Source organism: Biomphalaria glabrata, chromosome 6 (genome assembly GCF_947242115.1).
Source record: "Biomphalaria glabrata chromosome 6, xgBioGlab47.1, whole genome shotgun sequence".
Classification (NCBI taxonomy): domain Eukaryota; kingdom Metazoa; phylum Mollusca; class Gastropoda; family Planorbidae; genus Biomphalaria; species Biomphalaria glabrata.
Genome location: NC_074716.1, coordinates 10,811,009 through 10,835,864, shown reverse-complemented (window position 1 = coordinate 10,835,864; position 24,856 = coordinate 10,811,009). Strand labels below are relative to the sequence as shown.

At 35.9% G+C, this 24,856-nt stretch overlaps 1 protein-coding gene across 3 annotated transcripts in view; it reads left to right on the top strand.

Annotated features, from left to right (window-relative positions):
* Window positions 1-2,324: 2,324 nt before the first annotated feature.
* LOC106073034 (uncharacterized) overlaps window positions 2,325-24,856 on the top strand; it is a 38,605-nt gene continuing 16,073 nt past the window's right edge. For all 3 annotated transcript variants that reach the window (XM_056033614.1, XM_056033613.1, XM_056033612.1), the window contains exons 1-9: window positions 2,325-2,462; window positions 4,202-4,379; window positions 7,032-7,155; window positions 7,667-7,875; window positions 11,165-11,291; window positions 13,931-14,130; window positions 18,134-18,259; window positions 20,067-20,192; window positions 22,801-22,923. In XM_056033614.1, the coding sequence (XP_055889589.1) occupies window positions 2,412-2,462; window positions 4,202-4,379; window positions 7,032-7,155; window positions 7,667-7,875; window positions 11,165-11,291; window positions 13,931-14,130; window positions 18,134-18,259; window positions 20,067-20,192; window positions 22,801-22,923 (1,264 nt within the window). In that variant the 5' untranslated portion in view covers window positions 2,325-2,411. The remainder of the gene's footprint in view (window positions 2,463-4,201; window positions 4,380-7,031; window positions 7,156-7,666; window positions 7,876-11,164; window positions 11,292-13,930; window positions 14,131-18,133; window positions 18,260-20,066; window positions 20,193-22,800; window positions 22,924-24,856) is intronic.

Here is a 24,856-nt window from a genome sequence, read left to right as displayed (position 1 = left end):
AAAGGTCTCTCTCTCTCTGTTGTGATCCTTCCTAAAATATTTTTAAAATTGGTAAGAATCATCCTGGGTATTAGAGACTTTAAAAAATTAATGGAAACCATACAAATGACACCCACTCACATTAAAAATGTTCAAGTCCGGCATCTAAATACGACTAAATAGAAATGATTTTATTCCGGAATTTATTGTTTCCTACTATATGTTTAAACTAGGTGAAAATCATCTAAGTCTTTGATTAAAAAAAAAGGACTGTAAGCAGCTTGCATGCAAGAATAATTTTTGAAACTACTTAGGTTTATAATAATAATTATTATTTTTCTCCTTGTTCCTATGAAACTTATTTTTATTTCCCCTTAATTAGAAGGCAGCACATTTGACACGCATCATTTCACTCTAGACACGTCTGCTGCACACGGAAACAGAGACGTGCCGACGGCACTCATGAACTGACACGTCTGACCCAGCGGGTCATTCTCTTCCCACCCACCGACCCCCATTTCAAACGGACCACAATAGTATTCATAATTTCAGCAGGAATAAGAAAAATGTGGACAAGATCAATCTGCCTTTGGAAGCTACGACTTAAGTTTGAAATGAGCTTTTGTTTTGTTTGATTGTCACTGCTATGATGCCACTTTCAGCGCTTTAGGGGTGGGTAGGAAGGTCCATCTCAAGTTCAAGTTCAGTTTTTTTATTTGGTTCTTTTTTTTTTCCACACAATCCAGAGTTAACATGCACATTTGTTTTGATAAGAACAATGTTTATTTTATTGAGGTAAATTTTGATTTTTTTTTTGGTATAAAGTAAGGATTGGACTTTGTAGCCATCTTCGAGTTTATAGGACAATAGGAAAATGGCCGAGACTCTAGTCCGCGAGTTCGGAGTGACCCTATCACTGGAAATGACAGTAAGACCGCTGCCATCCCCCGTAGTCCTGCGAGAGGTTTGGACTAGGATGTTGATCATCTCCAACGCCGTAGGAACATCATAAACATGTAACACATTTTACAAACAAACATAATAGTTCTGATTCGCTTAAAATGCATTTTTATTCGAATTATGTAAGTTGAGCTGTGTGTGTTGAGTACAAGAATGTTTAGTTGGCCTCCGTCAGTCGTAGAACACTTTTTTCATGTGACTGTGGAGCTGGGCCGGTCCTACAGGTTGCGGGACCCTATGCGAAACGGATTTTGCGGGGCCTAATTTGGGTTGTGATAAGGATAAATAAGTGAAAATTAAGACTGTATTAGAAAATAAATTTGTCTTTGCTTTTTATTTATAGTTTACTAAGTACAAAATCACTGTCACAAATTAACTTTACGAGCCATCTACAGTAGATAGTAGTTTTTCAACAAAAAGCCGATAAACATTCAGATCTGCCTTTTAGATTTACTATCGACTCGCAAAATATCGCTTTTTTTTTTCAAGAGGTCGAGATAGATTTACATCTATATTTGTATGCCAGTGACTATTAAAGTAAATTAAGTATTAGAACTTCTTGTTTTGGTTAAAATTCGGCTTATTATTACATTTTTATTAAATGAAAGGTGACAATGCCGTTTTTTGTTTTTTTTAATCGCCAGTAGGATTGGCGTTTTCCTTATTAAATGACATCCCGAAATGATAATTTTGTCTGTTTAAAGGAGATTTTCATCAGTTCTCAGAAGATTTTAATAATTTCAGGAGATTTTCATGACTTTTTCTTATATTTGATAATTTCAGGAGAATTCCAAGAACCCTTTAATATTACGTTAAAATGGTTTAATATCATAATTTACACATAGAATTCGCATCGCGCGGGGGCTATGAAAGCGCGGGGGCCACTGCGGCTGCATGGGTTGCAGTGGCCTAAGACCGGCCCTGCATACATTAAGTGGGTTTAACTAGAACGAAACTTGTATTTGAGATTTAATAGTCAAGTGAATCACCCACCAGGTAAGATTCAACGTATTAGAATTAAAATAATCACCCACCAGGCAACATTAAATGTATTAGAATTAAACGAATCACCAAACAGGCAACATTTGCTCTTCATTAAGACAACATAATATTAGTCACCATATAATGTCATATATTATCAATATGCAGATTTAGCAACCTCAAAAAAATCCATACATGCGGATCAACATAAAGTTTCTATCAAGCCCTTGTTTTTGTTTGCAATGATAAATAAATTACACCAACTGATAATCGTCTAAGGAGCTGCTTTGACATTGCTGTAAGATAAGACTAGCAACTCCAAGAAACGATGTAATAAAACTGTCTACAAAAATTGATCTATAAATCTTTCGCATCTAGCTAGACTACACAAAGTAAGGCCGAAATAGAGTAAACAGAATCATTGAGCAAGAAGGAAGTAAAATACACAGTTAATCTCTTAAACAATATCATTCTCAGTACATGAACGAGAAATGTGGAACTTCTGTATCGTATTTCTCTGGACCTTTTTGAGTATTTACATGGTAAGATAACAAACAAACCAAAAAAAAAATTAAAAAATATTTTTAAAACAAAAGACAATAACTCTATTATTCAACTTTATATTTAATAAAATTAAAATAAATTTAAAAAAAAAATATTTGGTTCAAAACGGGTATCGAACATGTGAGTTTGACAGATACGTTAAGATTCGCATTTACCAGTACAATCAGTGATATTCATACTTTTGTGATTATTTATTGATATTATCATTATATGGGCATTTAGATTTATAATTAGACCTAGACTTTTGATTTAGAACTCTTAAGATCTGGTCTAGATATAGATCTCCTTCTAGATCTAGAATCTATATTACATTTACGTATAAAAATATTAGTAAAGCTTAGATGTTATTTCAATAAGATTGAAACAAGTTTAAATTTACTGATAGCGTATAATTTCGAAACACTATAGCTGACTTCGTTATGTTTTGTTTTTTTCTAAGTCTAGTCAAGCCAAAATTACATTTATATATTTTTACTTTGAACAATTTTAGCGGTCAAACTAGAATTTTCCTCATGTGACCAACGAGCTAGTAATTTCTATCCCAGCGATATACATAAACTGTTAAATTTATAGGAAAATCGTAATAGCCATTTTTGAGATCAGCTTCCTCCCACCCTCAATGAGGGAGTGACTTGAATAGAAATAATGAAAAAAACGTTTGTTATAAAATGTATGTTCATTACTGTAATGTATCATAATCATCACAGAAGGTTAACAGTGTAAGTGTAAATGTATTTGCATAAGGCTGAACAAATTGTCTAGATGACGTCAAATATGACTGTTATTGCTTAGTACTTTATTCTTGATGCTACATATGACATCTCAACAAATTAACTCTTTCTCTCCTAATCGACGATACCTTTGTAGATTTGACCTCATTAAATTAAATTAATACTTAATTGTATAAACTCGACTTTGTGTTACATGAAAGAAGAGCATGCAATTCCCTTTAATCCTATACCAAATACAACATTTTCTGATAACAAAGGACAAAGCTATTGAAGCTTAATCATAACAAGGGAGTGAAATAGTCATGATCCAAATGAAGAATTCCTTCGAAACGTGGAAAAATAATTACGGAGAGAAAGAGTTAAAATGATAGTGGTTGCATGAAATTGAACTACTTACATCACAAAAGCATTGGATCAGATTTACCATAGCGCAAAACTAGGCCACTTATCAGGGCTAACACTTAAATGTGCTAATCTCTTGTGAAAAGTATTTTTCAACACAGTAGGGATACTTATTGAAGTTCCACTTTAAGACCTTGCAGTCTATAGGGCAGATGATGTAATGTCCTCTGTTTCTGTGGCTTACGGTTAACGAGGGCGTCATATGGTAAGCACAAAGACCAACCGCCTTTAGTTTTCACCCAACTAGTTCGGGACTATGAGTCCGGTGGCTGAACGGTAAAGCGCTTGGCTTGCGAACTGGGGTCCGGGGTTCGAATCCTGGTGAAGATTATGATTCTAAATTTTGGAATCTTTGGGCGCCTCTGAGTCTACCCAGCTCTCATAGGTACCAGACAGAAACAGATGACCTGTACATCATCTGCCCTATAGACCACAAGGTCTGAAAGGGGAAATTTACTTTTTTTCCTTGTACTTCACTTCACTAAAATCCAGCACTGCGAAGTATTGCTAATGTCTATGATTTTAAAACACAATCTACACTTTGTTCATTACTACTCCAATGTTTCTTTCTTTTCAAATCCAAGATAAAACATACTCAAGCCTATACAAGATGCACCAAACCAGATACCCGTAAAACGGCTTATAGGTATAGCTGTACACAGAGTTCTCAGTGTTTGACTGAATACTGTGACCCATATTTAGGGCTATGTTCATGTCCATCAGGCTCATTTATAGACTCAATTAGTGGACTATGTGTTCAAAGTAAGTTATTAACCCCTTTTGAAAGTCTATCTATCTATCTATCTATCTATCTATCTATCTATCTATCTATCTATCTATCTATCTATCTATCTATCTATCTATCTATCTATCTATCTTAAGGATATATATATATATATATATATATATCCATAAGATAGCATGGTTGAACCCCCCCCCCCCCGAAATGAAATCCCCCCCCCGGGACATACACACTCAAAATGCTATGAGCGTAGTCAAAGAGGGTTTTGAGTTTAAACCCCCCTTCATCGGGGTTTGATGCTAAAAAATACCTCTTCAATATAAATAAAATAAAATGTAAATTACACGCTAAAATTCTTTGAGCTTAGCCAAGCCAAAGTGTAGTTTTGAGTTTAAATCCTCTCTTCCAGATGGCTTTTTTTTTAGTTTAAAACCACTCCAGATGTTTTTGAGTTTAAAATCCCCCTATAGAGAGTTTTGAGGTTGAAAGCCCCCTCTTCAATATTATTCTAAAGCAAACTACACTCACCAAATTCTATGAGCGTACACAATTTCTACCAACATACATACATACATACATACATACATCATACATACATACATCTCTCATACATACATACATCATACATACATACATCTCTCATACATACATCTCTCATACATACATACATACATACATACATACATACATCATACATACATACATCTCTCATACATACATACATACATCATACATACATACATCTCTCATACATACATGCATACATGCATACATACATACATACATCTCTCATACATACATATATACATCATACATACATACATCTCTCATACATACATACATCTCTCATACATACATACATCTCTCATACATACATACATACATCATACATACATACATCTCTCATACATACATACATCTCTCATACATACATACATGCATGCATGCATACATACATACATACATACATACATACATACATACATACATACATACATACATACATACATGCATACATACATACATGCATACATACATGCATACATACATGCATACATACATACATACATACATACATACATGCATACATACATACATCTCTCATACATACATGCATGCATTCATACATACATCTCTCATACATACATACATACATACATACATCATACATACATACATACATACATACATACATACATACATCTCTCATACATACATACATCTCTCATACATACATGCATACATACATACATACATACATACATACATACATACATACATACATACATACATACATACATACATGCATACATGCATACATACATACATCTCTCATACATAAATGCATACATACATGCATACCTACATGCATACATACATGCATACATGCATACATGCATACATACATGCATACATACATGCATACATACATGCATACATACATGCATACATACATACATACATACATACACACATACGCCTTACATTCTGCTGCTACACCACGTTTGGAAGCCCTAATATAGAATGTGCACAAACACTTCTTAGGCCCATTTGAGCAGGACAATGCAAAAGATTACACAATTTGAGGCAACTATACAAAAATAAAACCTATAATATATTTTTATAAAGCCTTTTACTCTGTCTGTCAGTCTGTCTGGGTAGCCAAAAGTTTGTACAGATTATTTCTCCGACACCTAATCTCAGATCAAAATTAAATTACGCACACTAATTTAATTGACCTGACAAAACAAAAATTGGTCAATATTTGGTAATTATTATTTTATTATCAAACAAGTATCGAAGAAGGGAAGTAATTTTTACTCGACTGATGTGGTGGACCAGCGGTGAAATATGTTGAATTAGTACCCTTTATACATTGTAGAAATAAATAAATCGCCGCTTTAAAGATTGAAGCTTACAATAGATAAATATAAAACCTAATCCTATTTTCATAAGCGCTAGGCAGGTACAGTGATTAATGTGTTGGCTTGAGGAGGTTACAGGAGGCTTGAGCCCTCAAGTTCAAATTTAGGTCTTTCAACATTTTATTTAATAAATGCATTTAAAAAGCGATCACAGTTACATTATACAGAAACCCTCTTCTTTTGGGCTTAACAAAAATACAATTTGTAAATATTTTTAATCGCACAGCTTTATTATCTGTAGTTAGACTAACTGATACAACTACACCTTGTATTAACCTTGTTGTTTTAAGTTTTTTGTTGGTTTGTTAAACGCATTTCAGTAGGCCTACTGCTATCAAAGAGGCTAGATTTAAAGGACCAAGGGTATGTGTAGAGAAGTATTTTGAGCAATAATTTCACGATGGCAGCCTTTTCCCCGTAAACTTTTTTTTTTCTGGAAAGCAAAGATATTGGTTAATCTTTGCATTTTAAAGTTATTAAGATAGATACGTTTTGGAATTTTCAAATGTATAACACTGTTTAACTATTTTTTTGGGAAGATTGCTTTTATACAAAAGATAAGAATAAATACACAGTCAATGTGCAGTTGGCACGAAGGTTGTCGTTATTTTTTAAGTGAAATGTTAGGCAGAGTGACCAAAAACGCTTGGCTACTCATCAAAGGGGGCTCTGGTAAGATTTTGTTCTTTAAAATCTAGCTTCGTCATTCAACTCTAGTCCACATCTATAACATAATATAATTTACAGACAGCGGCTCCATCCATACCTTAGCTGGAGAGTGTGGTTACCTTACCAGCCCAAGCAGCGTCAGCACAGGAAGCCTGGTAACTTGGAGTATCCGCGGAGAGAATGGGACTTATACCACTATAATGTAAAGTGCTTTTATTTTGTCTTAATAATGATTTCCATAAATCTATATTATTTTCAAATGATAATGGGCTGTGATATGAAATAATAGCGAATATCATATTGCATTTACATTAAAACAAAAGATATATATTTTTAAAATTATTTACAAATGTATTGTTGTAGTTTAGTAGTAAATGGCTTGGACTCCGAACTATAGCGTCGAAAATTAGACTCTACAACTTTGAGATTTGAAGTCAACCAAACTGTAACAGGTACATTCTCGTTAAACGTATGCAAAGAAACACACGATCTTCACATTATCAGCCCCATAGTTCAAAAAGACTAAAAAGAATCATGCTATTTACTATAAATAAAAGAATATTTGCTAAAATATAATTTATATCTAACCTTAATACATCACTAGAAAATCGTCTATATTAATTTAAAAAAAAATACTACTATTAGTATTACTCATCAATTAATCCTGTATCTGAGGCATACTTAAATTTGATCAAATTATTTTTTTTTTTTAGTGTTTTAGAGATAAACATGAATCCAACAAGCTGTTCGACAAACTATTTGGAAATTTTGGAAAATTCTTCAACCTTACTTAGCAAAACATGTGATGGCTCATATAACATGCCGAGATTCCATGCTTCTAAATCAAATAATACTCTAACAGTTTCATATCGAAAGGCTTCCAGTGGATACCGAGGATTTAGAGCTATATATTATACAAGACGTAAGTTCAAGTCTCAAATAACAATAGTTCCTTATAATACCTATACCCTATACAATGTCTAGCAATGCGATAGCTTGCTTGCGTAACCAGAATAGACAGCTTGAGTAACCAGAATAGACAGCATTACAATCTGACAACCCCAGATAACAGTGTGCGTAGCATGTCAGTTTTTGTATCTCATTGTATTGGGCAGCTTTTGTAGTAGCCCCAATTTATCCGAAAACTTTACTTCCTTGATGTACTTGTCTTTTGCTAATTTTCTATCCTCTAGAAAAACAAGATTACAAAGAGAGTTTGTGTTACACAAACTCAGAGGCGGCCCCCGTCGAAGTCGGATCCCTGTCGGATCTGCATATTCGTAAATAATATTCAAGAGGTGATTTAATTTTGATGGTCAAAAGTAATAATGTTTCAAAGATTCATTTGCCGTAAATTTAAATTAAATAAAAATTTTTAGATTAGTTTTAGAATATTAAAACATTGCAATATTGATCAAAACGTTTGGAAATGAAAATCTACACTTTTTTTTTACACTTTAAGTTTAGAAATTGAAATTCTACATCTTAATCTAGTCTATTTTAGTCTAAACTAGATCTAGAAATTCTAGATCTAGACTCTAAAATAATTTTAATTAGAATATAAATCCAGATCTAGATATAGCCTACTGTAATAAAAATCTAGATCTAGTTTAAAAAATCTAGATTAGATCTAGATCAAGATATTCCTTTTTAAAACGCGAGTTACATAACAAGGCTTAATAAACATTACTATACCGAGTTCTTTTTTCATTTCATTTGAAGAATTAATTCCATATAACGTCAGAGGGAAAAAAAACACTACGTCACACGGCCTAGCTAGACTAAAAATCGCCTTCATCATTACGAGCTATTTATCGAGTGTTCATAGACATTGGTGCACCGAGTGCGTTCTTTTAGCATTTCTTTTAAAGAATTAATTCCATATGACGTCAAAGGAAAAAAAAAATACTACGTCACACGGCCTAGCTAGAATAAAAATCCCCTTCATCATTACGAGCCATTTATCGAGTGTTCATAGACATTGGTGCACCGAGTGCGTTCTTTTAGCATTTCTTTTAAAGAATTCATTCCATATGACGTCAAAGGAAAAAATTCCATTACCTCACAATAGGCTAGTACCGGTACCCTAAAAAAATGTCTTTATTTACACGAGATATTTGACGAGGGTTCATATACATTGGTGCACTGAGTTCTAATAGAATTTATTTAAAGAGGATCAAAGCCGTATTGTTTTTGCGTTTTGTCTGTCAGTCGGTCTGTCCGTCATCTTGATATAAAAAAAACAACAACTAAAAGTTATTAAAAATTGATTAACCTTTATTTTACGTTTCAAAACATCGCAATAATTTTTAGGTATGAACACAATTGAAAAGATTATATAATAGATTGTTCCGGATGTTTGTATAAATAGTAAAAGAAAAAGAGAATTTCAGATAAATGTAATACCGTTAATTAAATTTTTTGGATGGTCTCGTATAAAAATTAGATGTACTACAGCCATGTGGAGAGATTTTCATACCTTACTTTGGTGTTTGGATTCTGTTTTCCTTAAAAATCGGAACATAATATTAACGATAATTAGATTTTTTAATGTTTTAGGTAGAAAGTTAAATGTACTGTAAGAGAGTAGTGAGTTAAAATATTTTTCATAAAAATCCGAAAAAACATTATTTCGTAAATGAGAAGATTATTTGTTTGTTAATTAGAAGAGAGGAGTTCAAACAATTATTTGGCGTTAGATTTTTAAATAAATTCGGAAATTTCTGGCGACGATTTGTAAGAAACAAAATCCGGAACATTCTTTATCGATTACAAAACTTTTATGTTATGTTTCAGCAAGAAAATTAAATGTCTAAAAAGTAATTTTCAGTAATCAATTCTAGTAAATTACTTTTTTTTAAAGCCCTGAACAACATATTGTCGATATTTTAAAAATTTGTTTAAAGATGAAAATACGGAACAATTTGATATTGATAACCAAATTATAGTGACGCATTGTCAAATAATATAAGTGTAATATTAGTAAATTATGCGATTTCAAACAATCATTAGGCATAATTCATGTTTTCTAAAACAATATCCGGAACATTTTTACACTTAATGAAATATAAGTCAGTATAGAGATTTTGATTTAGCATTAATATGCTATTTACATAAAAAACGGAACAACATATTATTGATAATGTGTTTTTGCAACGTTTAAGAATGGAAATTGAATGTAATATAAATTAGAAGAGCAAACAAACATTTGTTGGGGTTGATTAGTTTTGCAAAAAAAAAAAAAATCCGGAACAATCAATTTTAGATACTTAAAACTATTGAGATGTTACGGGAGGAACATTAAAGGGTAAATCAGATTTTCAATAGCTTTTAGAGTTCTAGTTTTTTTAATCTAATCGTGACGGACAGACCGACCAACAGACAAAACGCACAAAAATAATATTCTTTTATTCGGATAGGGGCACTAAACAAAAAATAAATAAAATCTGATTTTTTAAAAAAGTTTAAGGAATTGGTTTAGCACCTGATCATGTTGCGACGTTACGCTACTGCACGAAAATCGCTGCATAAAAAGTCCATTTAAAAAAATGTGCGTGATATTTACATACAAAGTGCATTATTAGCCTTTATAAACAAAGAGAAATGTTTTCTTTTAATTTTAGCAGCTAGTTGACCAGAAAAAACATCTTTAACTATTATTTATATTTGTTGTAAACATTTCCTGTACATTTTAAAAATATATTTGACTTAGTGATACTGAAAATACAAAAAGAATTTTCGATCATTGTTAGCATATTGTAACATTGCCTCCCTTACATTTACGTAATTGTTTTAGAATCGGTGTATTTTTATGAAAAAATCGCTTGCATAATTAATTTTATAAATTAAACGGTTTGCTTTTAGAAAACCAAAAGTAGCCGTTGCACCTAAACTTTTCAAGCCGCATTTAATGATGAAATAATATTTTTCATATCCCTTCTAGTTTTCGAGATCTGAGTGTGACAGACGGACAGACGGACATTTTGCACAAACCTAATAGCGGCTTTTTCCCCTTACGGGGGCCGCTAAAAAAGGACAGATTTGAACGTTTTTTCTCATTAGCGTCGAAGCCCCACGAGGTGTAGCTCTACTGATAATGATTCTCAGACTGAACAGGGACCTAATAACAGATTCTTATTCCATTTGTATGTTTTAGCCCTAAATAATTAGTAAATATATAGAAAACAAATTATATTTGTATTCATTTCTAGGTGATTACAGTGAATTAAATGAAACAATGGGATATATTGTAAGCCCAGGATATCCTGTGTCCTATACTACACGATTGAACAACACCTGGCTTATTGCAACAGAGCCTGGGCATATAATTAAAACAACGTAAGTTTATTACACATATACTATATCGTTATTAGTAGATTTACGTTCAGGCGTCGATGAACATATGAACTTTTTTTTCTCTTATTAGGCGACATTTTATCTTTTTTCGATTTATATTATAACATTGTTTTAGTTCATTTAAACATTTTTTTTCTCTCTAGGTCTTTTTAAAAATGTTACAAATTAAATGTAATAAAAACAATAAAGATATTGATCTGTGTCAGTGATAAACGCCAATTAAAATAACGAAGCAGGACGTTTTGGCGCAGCCGTTTTGGCGCTGGAGACGATTTGGCGCGGACTGTTTAATGGAATGGTCAAAGTTGACGTATGTTCTGGCTGTGGAGGAACTTTTTTTTTGCATTTCATTTCTTCTCCGCTAAATTACGTTACTCAAAGCGTCTTTCTTTGGCTACTCCGCATGCATTGATGCTTATGTTCCCCTTAAAGCACTGTTTATGAAACAAGATGGGACTTCTGTGGACCTCTGTGGACCTCTGTGGACCTCTGTGAACCTCTGTAGACCTCTGTGGACCTCTGTGGACCTCTGTGGACCTCTGTGAACCTCTGTGAACCTCTGTAGACCTCTGTAGACCTCTGTGGACCTCTGTAGACCTCTGTGAACCTCTGTAGACCTCTGTAGATCTCTGTAGATCTCTGTGAACCTCTGTAGACCTCTGTGAACCTCTGTAGACCTCTGTGAACCTCTGTGGACCTCTGTGGAAGAAGAAGTCCTCTTTTTAATTGTTTTAAAATAGAGGCAGCCTTCCTTGGATGTGCTGGCCAAGTTGATTTAAAACAAGGTCATTGTTTACAAGGTCTGCAATAAGCCTATCAAAAACATAGAGATATACTTTATGCGAAATAGTGTCTTTTCCTCGCTTCGACCGGACGTTTATATAGACTGCCACCACGTTTTCAGTTAAAAATATAATAGAATAAAATGGCGAAAGTTTTGGTAGTCTGCCAGCGTGCGGGACAAATAAATAGTCAATGTTCCAAACAACGCGATATTATAAAGACGTAGGGGCGAAGAGATTGAAAGAGAAGGGTAGACCTTGTGCCGCTCTCGAAATCAAAGATTAACATTATAAATTCGCTCCTATGGATGTCAATTGTAGTGCTAAAAACAGATTATCGTCTTGTCCGTGAGAGAGGGAAGGGGTAGAGGAAAGAGTATATACAAGAAGTAAAATGTGCCCAGAAGAGAGGGGGCGGGATAGGTGTCACAGGTAATGACCAGTCCCAAGGAGATGATCGCCAGACGCATGACGACAACGACCAGTGCTCGATGCTGGTCTTGTTTTTATTTGTTTGACTTAACCTGCGTCAAGGGGAGATTTGTCACCCAAATCACCCCTACTCGATTACTAAAAATATATGTTTTGAAAGTATTTTTCTTGTTCGGATATTAAACTGATGTCAATTCTTTTTTTTAAATGTTTTTTTTTTTTTGGAAAGAAATCGAAGAATGTCATCCAGTGTGCTTAGCAGAACTGAAAGGGGAGGGTATAGCATGTCATCGCCATTCAGGAATCTGACTTACTATTTCTTCGTGAAATAAGCGAAACCTTCATTAACAAAATTCGCTGGATGATGTTACAATTCATACTATACATACCCTGCTATACTATATGAAATAAACATTGTTATAAAAGCTACGAGGTTATTAAATTATCGTCAAATTATATCTCGCGCCAAAACGTCCCCTGAGCTTAAACGGCTCGCGCCAAAACATCTCGCGCCAAAATGGCTGCGCCAAAACGTCACGTACCGTAAAATAAATTGGACGTATCGAAACTTGTTACCATTGTATTCAGTTTTTGTTTTTTTTTTAGTTAATAAAAATAAAAACGTGTATTGTCCCACAGCGTTTTAAAGAATGGCTGTAACCGAGACCAAGCGTCATAGAAGGACTGAACACTGACCTGTAACGTTGCAGCCTGTCCTGTCATTGGAGAACTGTAGCTTGTTGCCACGTCACAAAGTCTGTACGACGTACCAGCAAGTTATTGGTCTCCACTGCCCACAGGTTGCGACGTCGCAGGTCTGTTGATGCCTACAATAACGATTGATCTCGGTTGAAGCCACACGCTCATCTTCACTTTCAGAGATGTGTGAGTTAACACTATATACCCTTAAGTGGGGTCTTGGTGGCTGAGTGGTAAATCGCTTGGCCACAGACCAAAATATTTTTTTGGACGCCCCTAAGTCCAACCAACGCTAATAGGTACCTGACATATGTTGGGTAAAGTAAAGGCGGTTGGTCATTGCGATAACCACATGATGGTTCTATTCTTTGGTCAGGTGAAAGAAGGCCACTGCATTGTTACTTACATCAAAAATACATATCACTTAACTGGGTGAAAGAGCGCCGAACCAACAAAAAGCTGAGAGAAGAAGCAGGCCTATCTACAACTGACCAAACCCACCAATGCCTCTTATGCGGCCGGCTTTTTAAAACGAGGATTGGACTTTGCAGTCATCTTCAAGTTCATAGGAAATGAGAAATGTGTTCATCTTCGATCACAAAGAAGGAGCTATATATACTTTAAACTACATATAGTTACTATAATTATAACGTATTAGTTATGTCTTCACTGTTGTTTCCATTTTAAGATAGTTACTTTATTTCTTAGATTTTTAGTAGATACTGAGAACACTCGTGATTACGTGAGAGTGTATGACGGACGATATTTGTTTTCTTCAACATTGACAACTTTAACTGGATCAGTGTCTCTGAGAACTGTGACGTCAACAGCCAATTATATGTTGATACAGTTCACAACAGATTATTCTGTAAACCGCGCTGGATTTAGAGCCACGTATGAAGTATATGGTGAGCTTTGTTCAATCTAATTATATGTGCGTGAATGGGTGTGAAATATTTATATATCTATATCAGGGGCGGACTGGGTGTCAATATCGGCCAGGGAATTTATATACCATTATATACCATTCGGCCCATAAATTATATATTATATTATGAACATCCTGTTATCAAAATCATTATGAAATGTTTGATAATTTATTGATAGCTGAACACATTCATAAAGTGAGCACTAAATCCTTATAAGGAATACTAGTCGACCGGAGGAGTAACATACGCCGCTATTTTGTAGGACCGGCCTTAGTCCACTGCAAACTATGCGATCGCAGTGGGCCCCGCACTTTCATAGGATCCGCACTTTCATAGGACCCGCACTTTCATAGGACCCGCGCTAATTCTAGGTGTATAAATTATTAAATTTAACCATTTTATAACTTAAAATAGATTTCCCGCGCCCTCCTGTCGATTTATCAGGAGCGCCTGGAAATCTCCCGAAATTACAAAATATACGAAAAAGTCCTTAAAATATACGGTAATATATAGACAAAAAATTGTCGTTTTGGGGTGTCATTCAATATGAAAAACGCCAATCCTATGCGCGATAAATAAAAAAGTAATTATGCATTAGCCGTAATTGTGTAACCTGTTGAAAGAAGCTTCTTGCGCCTCAAACTAATGGTCAACAATTACCAAAGATAGATTGAAACATTTGATAATTGATAATTCTTGCTATTGAGCGTGATTTATGTAGGAAACAGAATTTTTATGATATACTGTATGACTTTGCTACAAGCAAGGCTCGTAAAGTAATTCTGTACGTAGTAAAGAATGAATAAAATGAATAGACGAATATATATTCTAATACAAACTCTTAAATTTCACTTATTATCCGCTTTCCTACCCAAACTTGGCCCCGCGAAATGCGGTTCGCATAGGGCCCCACAATTGTTAAGTCCGGCTCTGCTATTTAATGACCTGTAAATATACATAGTAGATTACTTGTTCTCTTTCCATGACTTCTTGGTCACAATGGTTAAGTCCGGCGCTGCTATTTAGTGTTTGTAAAATGTTTGTTTGTAAAAGGTTTTGGATGTTCCTTCAGAGTTGAAGATAGTTTACTTCCTAATCCAAACCTTCCGCAGTACGAAGGGGGGTGGAAGCGGGCGGGGTTTGACAGTCCAGCCATCCGTATGCGCCTGTGAATACGTGTTCTCCCTCCCCCTCTTGTTTTTTCGTGGGGTGACTATCAGCAGAAATAAGAGAGTGATCTTTCCTTTACTTCTTCCTCGTCCAAACTCTTGAGGGAAGAAAAGAATTATATATATAGAAAGGCCTTATGCTGCTTTTTGATCAATAAGTAGGCCCTAAAAGAATAAAGACTTCTAGATCTAGTAGCACTGTCTACGGATGAAGGCGATTACATTATTTCGGATAATGGCTTAGAATTAATTTGTTTGCCCTAGTAAAGTCCGTATAAGATTTTTTTTTTAAATACGCCACTCAGAGGGCTCTTTTATAAGATAATAATATAAAACCTTTAACAATTTAATACGTGCCGTAGTGGCATCCATGCCGCTCTTATCTTATAAAATACAGATGTGACTTCAAAAAAGAAGTTGATAAGACTACTGTGGCCAATATAGCTATCTATCTATCTATCTATCTATCTATCTATCTATCTATCTATCTATCTATCTATCTATCTATCTATCTATCTATATCTATCTATCTATCTATCTATCTATCTATCTATCTATCTATCTATCTATCTATCTATCTATCTATCTATCTATCTATCTATCTATCTATCTCTCTCGCGCTCTCTCTCTCTCTCTCTCTCTCTCTCTCTCTCTCTATATATATATATATATATATATATATATATATATATATATATATATATATATATATATATATATATATATATATATATATATATATATATATAAAGAGAGAGCGAGAGAGATAAAACTCTCCTCGTTTAAGGATAGCAAAAAGGCCTTGGCTATGTTTTAACACGCACACATCTGCAATATTTTAAGTTTTAATAAACAAACTTACCAAAAATAAGGACAAAGATAAATAAGTCTTAACAAAAATACTCAAAACGAAACATAGATATGTCTCATTCCTTGTTAAAGAAATAATACAATGAACGTAATAATATGACCAAAACTGTTCGCGCCAAAACGTCCCTTGCGCCAAACGGTTGTGCCAAAATGACATTCGCGCCAAAACGGCTGCTCCAAAACTTCTCGCCAAAACGTCCTGCTTCGTGTTCAGAAGCCAAGCGCTTTATCGTTCAGCCACCGAGCCTGATATAGGCCTAAGTTAATGGTCCAAGATGTGTGTTGAAAAAAAATGCATTAGTAAATTCGTAATTATTTAGTTCGTCCATCGTGGTTCGATGATGACTACTTTTGTCATCCAGGGGGTTGAGAGCTCTTCCCTGGGGGTTTAATGCCTCCTCATGTGGCTGGTGAGACCTATGTGAGGCCGCAATGTTTGGCTGCTCACTGGGCAGGTTATTCCATCTGGAGCTTGTGTCGTTTGCCTTGCTTTTCTTCTCTGGCGTTTTTATTCTGCCAGCGCTGTTTTTTTTTCCTCAGCAAATTGACGCAATAATGCTCTGTTATGTGCTTCTGTTTCCTAGGTGGTTGGGTTTGTGCTAAACGCTTTCAGAGAAGCTTTGAGGGTGTCCATGAAGCGTTTTCTTTGTCCACCTTGCAAGCGCTTTCCTTCATTTAATTGGCCATTCAGTAGTCGTTCTGGGATGCAGCGGTCTGTGGATGCTTAGCAGACCCGATCTTCGAATTACCTGTTACACTTCTGTATCTGGTATTTTGTCTTGCCATTTGACATTCAGTATTTTTCTCAGACATGTCATGTGGAAGTGGTTCAGTTTCTTTGCATGTTTTGTGTACACTGTCCACGTTTCTGAGGCATAGAGCAATGTAGGTAGGATGACAGTTCGATATAACCCCAGCTTTGTGTTTGTGGTGATACCTCGTCTGTTCCAGATATTTTTAGACAGTCTGCCATAGGAGGCACTGGCCTTGGCGATACGCAGGTCGATTTCACTATCGATTTTTCCGTTCTTGGAGAATGTGCTGCCAAGATATGTTAATCTGTCCACTGCATTTATATTTTGCCCTTTTATCTTAGTGCTTGGATCTTTCCCTGGAGCAGACAAATATAAGACTTTAGTCTTTAAATACATAATTAAAGTGAATGCATTGTTCTAAAACGTAAAAAAAAAGTAAATTGTTTTAAATGAGTTAGTTAAATATGACAATTTTTTTGTTCGTTTGTTACCTTACGTGCTATTTGCATTGCATATGAATGGAGGTGACGAAAGATGGCTAGTTTGACCTTGAGGTAGTAAAGTGTATAGCGTTCTTTTTTTTTTGTTTATTTTTATGGTCCTTCGGTTGTCGGAGGAATATTTAACATTTACTGCGGTCACCGTAGTGGTATACGGAACATTCATGAAAAATTGTATCAAAATTAATTAAATAGTTTGATTTTTATTGCAAAGCTTATATCAGTTCACTCTGTCTATCTCTCTCTATTTCTCTGGTAAAATCTTTGTATACACAATGAGGTTTAGCCCTTGAATTAGAATTCAGGTCGTACAACTTTTTTAAAAACATGCATTTAAAAATCGATCACCGTACATTCACATTCACAGATACTGCATATTTCTTTCCCCTTTTTTTTCTTTCCCAACTGATCCAGGCAAGTGATAGGATTATAGCGCACTCAGAAAGCTAAAAGCATGAAATTGTGCTAAACAAAAACAATTGCTAAAAATATTTCTAATCTAGAAGATGTAGGCTATTATTGTTTGTCTAGGTCAATTTGAAATATAATTACATGACTGATACAAAACTAATTGATACAATTACACTTAATATAAGCTTTATTTTTCTATAAGTACTTTTAATATTTTTAATATATTTATTTATTAATATTCATAAATATTCATTTTGTCTCTCTGTGTTTTTTTAAGACCTCGGTTATGGTAACAGGTGCAGTTCAATCAGCTTGTGTACACCAGGACTGACCTGCTTAGATGGTCATTGTGCATGTCCAACTACACAATATTATAACCCAATCAATGGCTTTTGTCTTTCTAGTAAGTTGAATTGAGATCTCAACTAATCAAAAGATAAACACTACATGTTCTCTGCTATCTTGTAAGAAAATGTGACAATCTATAACCTTAAGGCATCATTACTACAGGCTAAATTTCATCTTTTTCAAACATGTAGTTTGATTTTTTTTTAAATCACAAAAAGATGTATAAATATTTCATTCTATGACTCTTAGTCATAGATAACGTAATTATAAAATTTAATGGCATTTTTAAATATGCTTTTACAGAAAAGACATTTACATGCAGAACAAAACAAAATAGTATATATCCGTTTCAATAGTTGTGTGAATATTCTATCTTCAAGATTAGTATTGGCTTCCTAACTGTGTTCAATGTTTTGGTTTAGTATGTTTAGGGAAGAAGAAAGGGGTTAAAAGTATTCTGAAACCAAGCTCTAGCCTACATATTTTGTTACAAAAACAAAATTTAATAAAATGCTCTGAAAGACACAAAGATAAAGGCACATTCCTCGTCCCATATGCTAGGACAAATTTGTACAAATACTCCTTCTTCCCTAGTGCTATAAGAGCATGGAATGGGTTGCCTGAGCTAGCCAGGAAAACCAGTGACTTGGCAGAATTAAAGTCATTGGTTAATATGCATGACTAAATGCATGACGCGTAGGACGTAATCGTCTTCTTTTTTGAAGTAACGTCTGTATTATATAAGATAAGATATGTTTTAACGACTGACAAAATTCTTTTTTAATAAATCTCCATTCATTAGTTTTTTATCAACGCTTTTTAAATTTAATCTAAAAAGAAAATAAATTTAAATAAAACAATACAAAAAAAGGAATAAAAAAAAGGAATCTGAATGACATATATTTGAATATTTTTACACAGCTTTTATCAAGTCATTCTGTCTGTCTGTCAAGTAAAAAGGTTTATGCACGTTATTTCTCCCACACCCAGCCTCAAATCAGGTTGATATTTGCACAATTATTCCTTGTACCTGTTAAAACAAGAATTAATTTAAAAAAAACAACTTTTGGTAATTAATTTGTTTGGTATCTCGAACAAGGAAAGAAATTATACTTGACATGTGGTGGTATAATTTGAATTAGTCCTCTTTAGACTTTGAGTAGAGAACTTGGTCATCCCTTCAAAGATTAAAACTAACAATAATCAACTATAAAACCTGCGATTGTTTGTAAGCACTTCGCTTGCATTGTGATTAGTGTGTTAACTTAACTCTTTCTCTCCTAACTGACGATACAAACGTTGATTCCACCAGAACGTGGTAAATAATTGCGGATAAAAAGAGTTAAGAAAGTGTGAGTTCGCGAGTTCAAATTCAAGCCGTATAACGTTTTAAAAGAAATGTATCATTGTTAGTCTAGATGTATTACAAATTTAATTAGAAGACTAATTGATACAAATTGATACAATTAGGCCTACACTTATTATTATGTTTTTTTTTTTTTTTATACTTGTCTTGTTTAATGTTAGTTGTTTTTTTTTTTTCAATTTAGGCTTTAAATTTTCATAAAATTTATCATTATGTACCTTTTTACTATGTTTGTAAAATGTTTTACATGTTTCGGATGTTCCTTCAGAGTTGAAGATAGTTTACTTCCTAGTCCAAACCTCCCGCAGGACGACGGGGGATGGGAGCGGGCAGGATTTGAACCCTCGACCATCGATAAATCCGAACGACAGTCCAGCGCACAAACCACACGACCAGGCAGCCTATCAAGTAATCCAGTTGCTTTATAGAATGTTGAATTGCTAAGTCTAGAAAATGGCCTTGAAAACAAATTGATTAGCTTGTATCTTGGTTTCAGGAGTTTCTTTTAGAAATCCATGTCCGCTTTCTGAGGAATGTCTTCAAGGCTTAGTTTGTCGTGAATCTGTTTGTCTTTGCTTAACAACTCAATATTATCAATACAGTTCTGGAACTTGTAAAAACGGTTAGTAAATTTTAAATGTATTATTATTATTGCCGTTCACTTAGAGCTTTCACTACATGTGCGACTACCATTCAAATTGTGTTTGAACTTTTAAGAGTGACCTTAAATCCCTATTAATATTAGTAGTTCCTACAAATGAGCAAACTGTGGAATATCTGGAGTGGTAACATCAGCTTTTCAGTAAAATAAAAACTGTATTCCTAACTAGTGGTCTCTATACATCTATATGGTTGTAAAAGCTGGACACTGAACTATTTCAGCCCCAGTGTTCAGTAACAGTGACTGCACCTTTTGCGGTCTGTTTCAGCACCCCTACGGACTTTCTTAGCACCCTCTGCGGCCTGTTTCAGCACCCCTACGGACTTTCTTAGCACCCTCTGCGGTCTGTTTCAGCACCCCTACGGACATTCTTAGCACCCTCTGCGGCCTGTTTCAGCACCCCTACGGACTTTCTTAGCACCCTCTGCGGCCTGTTTCAGCACCCCTACGGACTTTCTTAGCACCCTCTGCGGTCTGTTTCAGCACCCCTACGGACTTTCTTAGCACCCTCTGCGGCCTGTTTCAGCACCCCTACGGACTGTCTTAGCACCCTCTGCGGCCTCTTTCAGCACCCCTACGGACTTTCTTAGCACCCTCTGCGGCCTGTTTCAGCACCCCTACGGACTGTCTTAGCACCCTCTGCGGTCTGTTTCAGCACCCCTACGGACTTTCTTAGCACCCTCTGCGGCCTGTTTCAGCACCCCTACGGACTTTCTTAGCACCCTCTGCGGCCTGTTTCAGCACCCCTACGGACTTTCTTAGCACCCTCTGTTGTCTGTTTCAGCACCCCTACGGACTGTCTTAGCACCCTCTGCGGTCTGTTTCAACACACCTACGGACTTTCTTAGCACCCTCTGCGGTCTGTTTCAGCACACCTACGGACTGTCTTAGCACCCTCTGCGGTCTGTTTTAGCACCCCCACGGACTGTCTTAGCACCCTCTGCGGCCTGTTTCAGCACCCCTACGGACTGTCTTAGAACCCTCTGCGGTCTGTTTTAAGCACCCCCACGGACTGTCTTAGCACCCTCTGCGGTCTGTTTCAGCACACCTACGGACTGTCTTAGCACCCTCTGCGGTCTGTTTTAGCACCCCCACGGACTGTCTTAGCACCCTCTGCGGTCTGTTTCAGCACCCCTACGGACTTTCTTAGCACCCTCTGCGGCCTGTTTCATCACCCCTACGGACTGTCTTAGCACCCTCTGCGGCCTGTTTCAGCACCCCTACGGACTGTCTTAGCACCCTCTGCGGTCTGTTTCAGCACCCCTACGGACTTTCTTAGCACCCTCTGCGGCCTGTTTCAGCACCCCTACGGACTTTCTTAGCACCTCTGCGGTCTGTTTCAGCACCCCTACGGACTGTCTTAGCACCCTCTGCGGTCTGTTTCAGCACACCTACGGACTGTCTTAGCACCCTCTGCGGTCTGTTTCAGCACCCCTACGGACTTTCTTAGCACCCTCTGCGGCCTGTTTCAGCACCCCTACGGACTTTCTTAGCACCTCTGCGGTCTGTTTCAGCACCCCTACGGACTGTCTTAGCACCCTCTGCGGTCTGTTTCAGCACACCTACGGACTGTCTTAGCACCCTCTGCGGTCTGTTTTAGCACCCCCACGGACTGTCTTAGCACCCTCTGCGGTCTGTTTCAGCACCCATACGGACTTTCTAAGAACCCTCTGCGTTCTGTTTCAGCACCCCTACGGACTGTCTTAGCACCATCTGCAGTCTGTTTCAGCACCCCTACGGACTTTCTTAGCACCCTCTTTTGTCTGTTTCAGCACCCCTACGGACTGTCTTAGCACCCTCTGCGGTCTGTTTCAACACACCTACGGACTTTCTTAGCACCCTCTGCGGTCTGTTTCAGCACACCTACGGACTGTCTTAGCACCCTCTGCGGTCTGTTTTAGCACCCCCACGGACTGTCTTAGCACCCTCTGCGGTCTGTTTCAGCACCCATACGGACTTTCTTAGCACCCTCTGCGGTCTGTTTCAGTACCCCTACGGACTGTCTTAGCACCCTCTTCGGTCTGTTTTAGCAACCCTACGGACTGTCTTAGCACCCTCTGCGGTCTGTTTTAGCACCCCTACGGACTGTCTTAGCACCCTCTGCGGTCTGTTTTAGCACCCCCACGGACTGTCTTAGCACCCTCTTCGGTCTGTTTTAGCAACATTACGGACTGTCTTAGCACCCTCTGCGGTCTGTTTTAACACCCCTACGGACTGTCTTAGCACCCTCTGCAGTCTGTTTTAGCACCCCCTCGGACTGTCTTAGCACCCTCTACAGTCTATTTTAGCACCCCCACGGACTGTCTTAGCACCCTCTGCGGACTGTTTTAGCACCCCTACGGACTGTCTTAGCACCCCTACGAAGTGTCTTAGCACCCCTACGACGAAAGTCAAAGGACAGAAAAATTAGAACATGTGATATCGCTAGGTCCCCAATAATTAATCAATATTGTTATTCTTTATCTATTTACAGAGATAATAGTTTTACAATTAGTTAAAGTTATGTACAATATTTATTTCTACAATGTATTAGATAATTACATTTTCACATTACGTTTGTTCCAAACAGGTGTGGTTTATGGCAAAAATTGCACGAATTCCAATTGTGTGGATGGTCTTAATTGCTACTTAGGTGTATGCAACTGTTCCAGTAATCAATATTACGATCGATCGTTTGGAATTTGTAAAGTCAGTATGTATTAATGTGTCAAGTCAGTATGTATTCATGTGTCAAGTCAGTATGTATTATTGTGTCAAATCAGTGTGTATTAATGTGTCAAGTCAGTATGTATTAATGTGTCAAGTCAGTATGTATTAATGTGTCAAGTCAGTATGTATTAATGTGTCAGGTCAGTATGTATTAATAAATTGTTAAAACACTTTAAATCCTTTCAACTTTATCCTTTCCTATCCCTTATTGACGCATAAGTCTATTGAACCTTTGGTGCACCACACAAGATCTGTTGACCATCTTTCTCCATTCCTCTCTTTCTTTTTCCTTGATATAATTACTCTCATTGACAGGCCTGTCCATTCTTTTATAATGTATTTCCATCGCCTTCTTTGTCTTCCTCTTCTTCTTCTTATTCCTGGTACTAATCCATGAAGGAAGGTGTTCGTGATATGGCCACAGAGTTTAAGTTTGATTTTTTTTTTGACTGTTGTTTTCAGGTAAACTCTTAGTTGTATTAACTTAAAATTATTTTCTTTAATTATAAGTATAATATGATTTAACAGGCTAAAATCAAATCTTCCATATTAGATCTAGATCAACATTCTCAGTCCCAGGAGATAAAGACATAGTGATTAATTTAAACACAGTCTAAAACATAGGGGATGTAGTTAAACAAAAAATGATAAATAAAAAACAAAACAACTACTAACCAAATAAAGGCAAATAAAGCACTGGTGACATTCCAGTTTGATTACTCACAAAAAAGAAACAAAAAACAAACAACTAAGTAACAAACTAGCACAAGTGTTCAGAATGCTTCATCAGGCATTACCATGTACTTTCCTATTTAAAAAGGAGAACAATCTGATACTGATACTAGATAGTAGTATCAGTCACCAGCATCGCTTGTAAAATATTAGAACGCATAGTATATAGCAACATTATAAATTATAGAGGTAAAAATAATGTCATTAGGCCTACTACATATTATCGTGCCTTTAGGAAATTTAGGTCACGTGAAGCTAAAATAATAAATAAATCCCCAACATGTCGATATCGTTAGTTGACCTTTAGCACCAAACTGCTGGTAGACAACTAAACTGTTGTAGGCGTAATATAGCTTAACTAATACAACTTCAAAAACATTGAATAACTTCCTTTTGTGAACAAGACTAAATAGAACTATTGATAATATAGACAATTCAACTTATGATAAATGTAGTAGACTTTAGTATTATTAACTGTTAACAAAATCTAACTCACTACAATAACATAACCTTTCAGTCTCACGTTCTGGAATCGTCTCCCCTCACTAAGACCAAGTGGCGACAAATGCCACCTATGTTGCATCATTCACAACCAATCACTAACCTCTTTCCACCATCACCATAATCACGCACACACTCATATACACACATACACTTCATAACAATGATCAAATTAAATGAATAAACTATTACATTTTGAAAGAAACATTCTTTTAGTGAGCAATGAGCTAATTATTTCTTTTCGTAAAGATATACATACACTGTAAAATGTCTAAGAAAATGGTAAGAGCCATAAAGCAGCAATACTACAGAAACATTAAACTATAATTTACAAAGACAAAACCAGAGGACACAAAGAGAAATACACATTTGTCATTCCATATGCTTGGAACAATTTATGCTCCATCTTCCCAACTGCCTTTATAGCATGGAAAGGGTTGCCTGAAAAAAACATTAAAAAATAAACAATGATTTAGCAGAGTTTAAAGTGTCTAAATAAATTGCAGAATTATATTGACACATGGATATGTATAGAACGTAATTATCTTATGGAGAACAGACGTAAACGGCGAAAAGAAAATCTAAATCGACCACCGGCGGACAATGCTCATGCTTGCGTTAGATGTGTCATGTATGTAAGTCACAGCTGCCTTTAGACGCTTAGTAAACACAACTCTGCCCAA